The sequence below is a fragment of the Micromys minutus genome (assembly GCF_963924665.1).
Source record: "Micromys minutus genome assembly, chromosome: 4".
Classification (NCBI taxonomy): Eukaryota; Metazoa; Chordata; class Mammalia; order Rodentia; family Muridae; genus Micromys; species Micromys minutus.
In genome coordinates, this window is record NC_137973.1 from 65577513 (window position 1) to 65586941 (window position 9429).

A 9429-nucleotide genomic window follows, 5' to 3' on the forward strand; every position below is an offset into this window, starting at 1 on the left:
GCTGGACTCAAGAGTTTTCTTAAAAGGCTCATTAAAAGGATCCTTAATGTCACAAGGGTTTTGTTTGGAGTTTTAAAATATAAAAAGTATTTTATACTTGTCTTAAAAATGCAGTGCTGGAAATTTCTTTTCTCTCAGTATATATGTGCATATATATATATATATATATATATATATATATATATATATATATATAGAGAGAGAGAGAGAGAGAGAGAGAGAGAGAGAGAGAGTGTAACACATTCATTCTTGTAACGCAATCATTTTATGTATTGCGTTTTGTGATTGTCATTAAAATACTCAAAAAACATTTCATTGTGCCTCCTTTTCAATTTAAAAATGGCTCCCATTCTTAATTCTAGAGTTTGCCAGCTCATTTCATTAAGCAGGTACTAGAATTTATTACAAACAGAATAGCCTAAATAATTTTGTCTAAGAATCCTTTCCTATCTTATTCACATAATTATCCCCTATCTAGAACAGTACCCCAATGCCACCTCATTGAGATTAACACCAATATTTTTTTTCATCTGTTCACTTGAGAGAATTTCATTTCACAGGTTAAATTTCTCATTACAATTCAATCTCAGAGCCCAAAATTATTTCTTAGGTATGATAATTATTAGTTGTAATTGAGGAACATAAAGATAGTATGAATTAGTTAATAAATAAGGATTCTCCTTAAAGGAAAGAAACAACATTTAGTAGGGAAAGATAAGCAAAATAATTTTCTTGTGCCCGAAGAGATGACTCATTGGTTCAGAGGTCTCACTGCTTTGGCAGAGGACTCAAGTTTGGCTTCCAGCATCCACATAGTGGGGTCCTATCTCCTGTAACTCATCTTTAAGGGCATCTGATACCCTCTTCTGACCTCCAGGTCTCCTACAAACATGAAACGCCCATAAATAATCTCAGACGACACATGTACACATAAGGTAATTTTGAAAAAATAAGTAAAAATAATTTTCCCTTTGAGTAAAGATTTGTATTGTGAAATGTTACTAACTATACATCTAGCCAAATGTTTGTTCATTACTGATTATACAATTTTAGATATTTTATGAATTAGTACCAAGAAAACGTTGGAGCAGTGCTTTTAGACAGCAAGTTGTCCAAAAGCACAGTTAGACTGTGTGCAGTTGTGTAGTGATGGCCGTTCTCCCTCCCAGCTCGTGGACTAGGCTAAGCACGGCACTGCAGCATTTTCTTCATCATTAGCTCTGTGGTTTAGATTCAAGATGGGCAAACGATGTCTGTACAGGTCAGACTGCAAATGTTTTAGGCTTTACACACACAGTATGGCTCCCTAACATCTCAACACTGCCATTGTTCCACGAAGCCTCCATCCAAAGACAGGTGGCAGCCCATATTTGACCTGTGGGCTTTCATTTGCCTGCCCCTTATATAGATCACACCCCACCATCATTCTGTGTCATTTTTTTGAATTGAGGCCTAGTGAAGGTAAGTAAACACCTGTAAGCAGCTGGTAACTAAGGAAGGTTTTCCACCCGTTGCCCAATTCCAGGGCTCATGAGCTTTACAGTTCTATGTGGGTAGACACTGCTTTGGTTAGAACTAGGTCTTAACAAGTTCTGTCTGGTTTTGGTTGAAACTAGGCTTTTGCCCTTGAAGTTATTAACTCTGCACATGAACGTTGGAAAGAGATGGTTATGAAGAAATGTGACAAAGGAGCTATCAGTTGGTAAGAACGCGTCTCCTGTGCACATTGCAATGTTAACTTATTGTCAGTTTATGCTAAGCTCAAGTTTCCTAAGTCCCAGAGTTTCAAAGAAGGGACTTCAACTCCTTTTCACTTAAAAATTCCAGAGCATTTCTTTAGAGGTACTGCTGAGGGTTAGCTGTCACTGACAGCTAGGAATCCAACGTGGTTCATTTCTATCAAGTGATCTGTCTCCATCAGATATACTGACATTTGTTTATAAGTAAGCACGTGTTTAATGCAATGTTTTGTGACAGGTGCAAGATGGAGTAAGAAGGTAGTTTTGATCAAAGAAACACATTATGAAGTAGCAATGAAACAGTTTTATGGTCGGAGGTCACCACAACATGAGGAACTGCTAAAAGTCACAGCATTAGGAAGACTGAGAACCACTGCTCTAGATGATGTACTTTAAAATGCATGCTGACTTTTTGACTAATAGTAACCCCAGGTGAAAAAGGCAACAGAGCCAGTCATTGTACACTGGTTACCTGTCAAAATATCTAATTGAAAAATTTTAAAAATTAGCATTTTAAAATGATCTAATGCTGGCTTTAGCATTGTTTTCTTTCTAACACTGCTGGTAGTGTTGTCCTTCGTTGTAGGAGTGGAAACGTGCACTAGAAACAGGAGTATCAGATTCGCCAGATTAAAACTATACAGTTCATTTTGAATTTTAGAACAATTGGTTTTTTAAATCATGTGTGTTCATTTTTATTTTCAGAAAATAAAATAAGAAGGTTCATGTGGAGTTTAAATGTAGCTGGACATTGTGCATTTGGTTTAGCCGTCCTAATTATGGACGCTCTATCTGTGGTCTCACCTCCCTTACAAGGCAGAGCAGACTTACCCACCCTGTGCTTTCTCTAGAGGACGAGCGCTTAAGACCTTACAGTGTCTACTTGCTTTTGCCTGTTGCCTTTATTTTACTTTTTTATTATTTTATTATTTTTTCTGTGTTTGGGTGTTTGGACTACATGTTTTTGCACCATATGTATGCATTGCCCACAGAGTCCAGAAGAGGGTGTTGGATCCCCTGGAACTGAAGTTACATCTAGTTGTGAGGCTCATTAGAGGTGCTGGGAATGAAATCCTCGTCCTCTGGAAGAGCAACCATCTTAGCTGCTGAGCCGTCTCTCCTGCCCTCTTATTATCTTACTCTCATTCGAGACACAGCTGGCTTCAGACTCTGCCTACTGGTCTCAGTTTTCGAGCTATTCGGATATGAGCTGTGGAGACACGAAAGCGTAAAGAAGCTATAAGATACGACTGGCACTGCTCATGAAGCCTTTCACAGGCCCAGGTGCCATGTGCACCCCTGGAGTCCTGGAGCAGGAGAGGCTGGCGAAGGAGGTTGGAGTTCTGTTCCACCATGGGGCACATAGCATGAGTACCTCAAAAAAACTAAAACAAGCTTAAAAACAAAGATCTGGGCCGGCGAGATGGCTCAGCAGGTAAAGGCACTTGCAACAATCCTGATGACCTGAGTCCAATTCCTCAGACCCATCTAGATGAAGGAGAGAAGCAGCTCCTGGAGGCCGTTTTCTGTTTTTCACATGCATGCTATGGCAAAGTGCACGTGCATACACATCAATAAATAGCTAAATTAATAATGTTTAAAAATCTACATACAATTTATAAATTAAATGTTGTTTGTGACAAAACCAAAGCTGAGCTCTACACTGCACTATGATGCTAAGCAGGATGGGAACCTACTGTAACCACTGCTCCGGGTTCCAGACGCATGGCGTCTGAAAACCACACACTCACAGGGACCGATCTTCTCACCACAGACTCCCAGCACGGTCCACAAAGCAATTGTGAAGGGAAGTTTGGTCATGTGTAGCTGTTAGGCCCTTCTGAGAGAAGATGAGTGCTTGTTCTCCCCCATTCATCTCTTAGGAGATGAACAGTCCAGTCAGTTTCTCCTGTGATTAAAAACGTGGTCAGAGCTCCCTTCTCTGACAGTGTTATCTGTGCCCATTTCAACCCGCTAGCTTTTCCGTGAAACTTGGAAGTCGGCCTTACTGTATGTAAGACGATGGTGGCCTCTGATGTCATCTGGGGAGCAGGACCTGGGCCGTGGTGGCATGCTTTCAGGTCTCCCAAGCTAGGAAGGACACACTTACTGACTGAAGAACAGCCTTGACTGGTGCTCTATCTCCCGCGCTCCCCAGCTTAGGAAAGTTTTCATGTCGTAGTCATTGCTTCTCCTTATTCTTCTGTGTCTCTCTGAGACAGAGAGTCAGCATCTTTCTAATACCAGTGCTTACTCCATACAGGAGAATGTCCCCACGCTGTCCCACCCTGTATGTTGGATTTGATTCTTAATTAAGGTTTAAATATAGTTGAGATGTTCACATATACACCAGGAAATTATTTTGATATTACATCGCTTTAAATGTGTTGTAATTGTGGAGAGTGCAGCGTAGGGGGCATTATTCTCTATTTGCATGCACAATAGCTTTACTTGTCCTGATCCATTCTCTCTTCACTGGCTGACGTCATCACCCTGTGCAGTGTTTAAGGATGGTCATTTTCAGCTTTGTTAACCAGCTCTCTTTTCCTTCTGCAGTGTGAATGTGCATATTCTCGATAGCCCTTTCCACTGCACTACAGAGGAAGCAAGATCCTTAGTCAAATCGGTAAGGAGCCTGTATCCAAGGTGTCTTTTAATCATGTAGCTATCATAAGATTGCTTACCAAGGTTCTGAAATATGGCGCAACCTTTGTCAACCATATGTCAAGACCTTTGGGAAGCATAAAATGAAATGCTATTGAAGTTAGCTTTTCTGGGGGGTCAGCAGTTTAAGTCAAAGCCTATTAAAACCTAGTTTAATTCTTAAATTCTGGGTTCAAATTGTCTTCCTGTGCCCAGTCCATGGCCAACTGCATGCATTTCCTCTCTGTGCTCTGTTGTCCCTGTAAGTTGTCCCTTGAGGAGTTATCTTCACAGAGCAGGTGCATTTTGGCTGTAGAAATTGACGTCCTAAAGCCGTCCTTGTTGTTTGCAGATCACCTAAGTCACAAGCTTTGCTTCCCTGGAGACATCAGAGCGCTTTGCTTTAGTGACAACGCTACGTGGCAGCAACTGGCTTTACCAGTATATTAATTGTTGGAGGACACTAAATAAGAACATTAATATTTGGATAATTAGGTATATAAAAATCCCCCTTATAAATTAAGGGCTTTTAACTAATTATGAGGTAAAAACTAGTACATTTAGGTATTTATGAACAACCAAAATGTTCATAAATATTTGTTAATTATGGCTGCTTCTAATTTGGATTTTCCCACCACTAATTCATCAGCTGTTCAATTGCAGCCTGCTCTGTGATAATTAATCAGTGCTAGAGTACATACTAAAAAAACGGTACAAGAATTTGTATCCTTTTGAAAGTTACATTCTAGTTGGGAAGATAAATAATAAATGTAGATGGGAAATAGATAGGCTTTCAATGGACAATAAATACCACGATGAAAAATGAGCAGGAAGAGGGGATACGGTGGTAAGAAGAGGATGGGAATTGTAGCACTGTCATCCGTCTGGGACAACGACACAGGAAAGGGGTGTGCACATGAGCCTGGTGTTGTGCACGGTAAAGAGTGAGCACCTGAGCAGAACAGGCCATAGGCGGAAGGATGCCTGTGTCTTGGGGGACCCCAAGGCTCGCTGTGACTTTAGGACTGAATCAAGCATCATACTGAGTTCTGAGGCAACCTGCAAGAGGAAGTGAGACTAAGTCTCACAAAGCTGATAACAGGATGCTGTACAGTTCATAGGTGTCAGAGTGCCAAGACTTTAAAAGTCTGATGATGCCGGATGTTTTCAAGTCCGTGAGAAAGAAGGGCCCCACACTCAGTGATTAGCTTGGCATTATAGATGGTTGTGATTCAAAAAATGCTGAGTAATTCTTACTGAGACTGAAGATGCTTCTAACTCACTATTCTGAAATTGACCTTCTAGATTTAGAAATATTAATATATTTGCCTATAGGACCAGATACAAGAAGTTGGAAACTAGGTGTGGTCAGTAAGATTAGGGAAATAAACTTATGCACTGTTGTCCTTGTCATAGTTCAGAATCAGAGCAGAAAGAAGATATGAAGTCGGGTGGGTAAGGAGGACCTGGAGTAGCTCAGGGAAAACATTAGCTAAATATATGGTATGAAAAATACATTTTACAATTTAAAAAATCAGGAAATAATGGCCAGCATTGAAGAGTTAAATATTTGATGCTTTGCATTAAACCATGGTTGTTACTTTCAAATTTAAGTATCATTCTCTTCTCTAATGTAAAGAAGGTATTTCTTAAGTATGACAAACTCTGATTGTCATTATCTGGCTTCCAGTAACATTTTTTTTTCTTTTAAATAAGGGCTTATGTGTTCTAAATATATTTAATCAATCAGGAAACCTGTCCTAACGATGGAGAAATAACATTCTTGAGATTTAGCGTGTGTGTGTGTGTGTGTGTGTGTGTGTGTGTGTGTGTGTGTGTGTTGTTTGTTTGTTTGTTTGTTTGTTTTGAAACAGGTTTGTTTTCTGTGTAGGCCTATTTGTCCTGGAACTCATTCTGTAGACCAGGCTGGCCTGAAACTCAGATCTGCCTGCCTCTGCCTCCCAAATACTTGAGATTACTTACGTAAGATTTTAAGAGCTAACATGCTTGCTTCTTTTTTTGCAATTCTTTTTAGGCTAACAAGAAATTGCGTGATTATTTTGTTTTCGCATCTTTCATCTCTCTCGGAAGCAGTTGGCAGTGCCAATTAGAAACATGTTAATTTTAGGCAGGAAACTTAGCCAGCAAATTTCCCAAAGAATTTTGTAACGGGTAGTATACAGCTTAAAAAGATACAACAGTGTCAAAGGATGAGGAGTTTACAGTCTGTGTATTCTTAAACTTGTTTTAACCTGCTGCCCACAAAACCAGCCTAGTTAAGCATGTTTTTATGTGTGAGAGAGAGACGTGTTGAATAATAATAATCCTCTGATCTTCCCCTCCTCCTCTGCATATGTCAGAGAAATTAGCCAAACCATTGATGGCCTGGGGAAATGTATTAGGGATCTGCCTATAACTGATCAAGAAGCTTGCTTTGGTAATGCCACCATAGATGAACGTGACAGGGCAGGCTGCTTGGAGGGGGTCCCCTGGTGCTGTTGTCTGAGTGTGGCTTGAAAGAAAATGTCATCACACACTCAGCGACAGGGTAGGGGATGCAGTGGACCGCCTGCGTTACTGAGAGAAAGTATTTCTGAGCATGTGTTCTGTAATTTGACTCCACTTCTAGGGGTTCTGGGGGCTCATTTCTTAGAAGGAATGAGCACCTCAGTAAAGTAGAAGGAATCTTTATTATTTTTTTAAGTTAGAGTCAATTTTATTCTATAATCTCATAAAAATATTTTTGTGTTTACTTCCCATATATAAACATTAAATATATTATTTCTCTTCTGTCCTTACCCTTAGGTACCAACACATTCAATGAACAAAGAGAGCAATGCAGAAGGTATGTTATGTCTCTTTTAAATGTTCTTTGCTATTCTAAGAGAGAGGCTGAGCGTGAGTGTTCACTCTTGGGAGTCTGTTTTGTCCTTCGGCCATGAACTCTGGGGGTAGAATCTAGGTCATCAGACTTGGCAGCAGGTACCCTGACCCTGAACCGCCTCAGCAGCCTTGTTATGGTTCTTGAGAGCAAAATGTATATATTTGTTTATAGTAATAGAAACCGATAAATAAAGAAAACTAGTTTAAAAGTTATGTAAACTAAGTAAAATAGATTTCAGATGGCCATTCAGTTGCTCAGATAAAATATCATTTGTTCTAACTTCAACAAATGAGGAACACACTTGTTATTTTGAGGCTAGCTGGTTTGTGAACATGGTGACAAAGCACCTGCCATCTGACTTGCCCACACTTCCCTGTGGCTGCTACAGTGGGCTGCAGTGTGGCTTATTCACTGATTAATGGCACTGCGTGAAGTAATGAGAAATTCCAGCCAGTTCTGATAAATTTAGGACAACTCCAGAGCCTTGGATCTAAAAGATTTACTAGGCATTTTAATAATTCACTTATTTTAACTGAAAGTCTTAACAACCAAAATATATTATATGGTTAAAACTAAGCACCATGACTTTGGTTATCTTTATTTGAAGCTGTTTTGAGAAGGAAGAAAAAGTATTCTTTAGTAACATTTCAGAACATAAACATACACACATATACCGTGTGTGTCAAAATGTGACACTCTGGGCCTTTTAATATAAAATGTTAGGATATTTAACTTAGTGAATTTGGAGGAAAAAAATTGTTTAGCTGCTAGACATTTAGGGGGCAGGGCATCCCTAGACAGGGGTCCATGGGAAAGCAGGGTGGTCCCCATCTGCTGGCCAGTCAGGCTGTTTTTACAGTGCATCTCCTTTTGAGCATTTAATGAATAACCAAATTTTACAGCAAAAAGGGTTTTCAAAACCTTTCCTCTTGTTGCTAGAGAGCTAACTTCTGTACTCTTCACTAAAAACTAATATGCCCTCAAAGTGAGCTAGAAAATACCATGAGAAGGTTCTAGAATTCTAATGTAGTTTGTATGAAGCTTGATTCAACTGAACACAGAAGAACTGGAGACAGCAGCCAATGTTAAGTAGCAAGATGGTGTGATAAGATTATAGAAAATTTAACAAAAATCTTTCTGGAGACTCCATACAAATCTAAACTTAACATGCCTTATTTTTCCTCCTTTCCCTTCTTGTCATTCCTTCCACCCCATCTTCCCGTACTTTAAACAGAAGAAGTGTGGCACTTTCTCGGCAACTGATGAGGACACTGGGGCTTCTGCACCGAGACACAAACCTCTGAGGACTCCCGGGGCTTCTTTCCCTCAGTGCTCTTGTGAAGCAAATGGATGACCATCTGATGACTTCCTGTCTGACATCATTGTTAAAACTTTTTCAATAAACTTGTAAATAAATACTATCATTTCTAACTTCTTTTTATATATTTATCAATAAAAGAAAGAACAGGTTTCACTTAATTTCATATCTGAATCTAAAGGCATTGTTTAGCTAATGATTTAATTTACTTTTGTGTCTAATTGGTTAAATGGCAAAATCAAGAATTTAACGATAATTTTTTTTGCCAGTTACTATTATTTTCATAACTTCTAGGCTTGTTTCACGTCCATCATTGGCAAAGTCTTTTATAAGCAAGCTGTCTGTCTCAGCACTGTCTGCATAGGTGAGTTAGATGTCTTAAGGTTCTTTCCTGATTGGTTGTTTTAGTGGCCCTTACACCTTCCCGCTTTTCACTCCATTCCTTTGATTTTAGTTTTTGTCTCCGTGGAGATTTCAGATCCTCAGAGGAAGAATGCTGCTCAGATATCTCCTTAAATGATCTGGACTCCAATTTATTCATAAGTGTTCTCTGCAATCCTGTACGCACACACACACCAACACCCCCATGCATGCACGCTGCCCCCATTTCACTGGGCACACCCACCTTCCCAGGTCCCTTCTGCATACCTTCTTCGTCCACACAGCTCTAGCTCAGCTTCCTGCTCAGGCCTCCTTACCACTGATTATTCTGTTCCTGGCTTTGTTTCAAACTCATCCTCCATATTTCCAGAGTCATTTTCTTAGTTTTTCTCGAAATAGATTCAGTAGCTATTGTATTCCCAAGAATAAAACCTTAACTCTCATTTTCTCCAGACATTCATTCT

General features: G+C 39.6%; 1 protein-coding gene across 2 annotated transcripts in view; it reads left to right on the forward strand.

Annotated features, from left to right (window-relative positions):
- The window catches only part of PPA2 (inorganic pyrophosphatase 2), a 69312-nt gene extending 60637 nt beyond the window's left edge, over positions 1-8675 (forward strand). The window contains exons 9-12 of one of the 2 annotated variants that reach the window (XM_080915571.1): positions 1617-1702; positions 4296-4365; positions 7188-7227; positions 8501-8675. In XM_080915571.1, the coding sequence (XP_080771697.1) occupies positions 1617-1702; positions 4296-4365; positions 7188-7227; positions 8501-8529 (225 nt within the window). In that variant the 3' untranslated portion in view covers positions 8530-8675. The remainder of the gene's footprint in view (positions 1-1616; positions 1703-4295; positions 4366-7187; positions 7228-8500) is intronic. The other variant, XM_080915572.1, reaches the window with a different exon arrangement.
- The last annotated feature ends 754 nt before the right edge of the window (positions 8676-9429 follow it).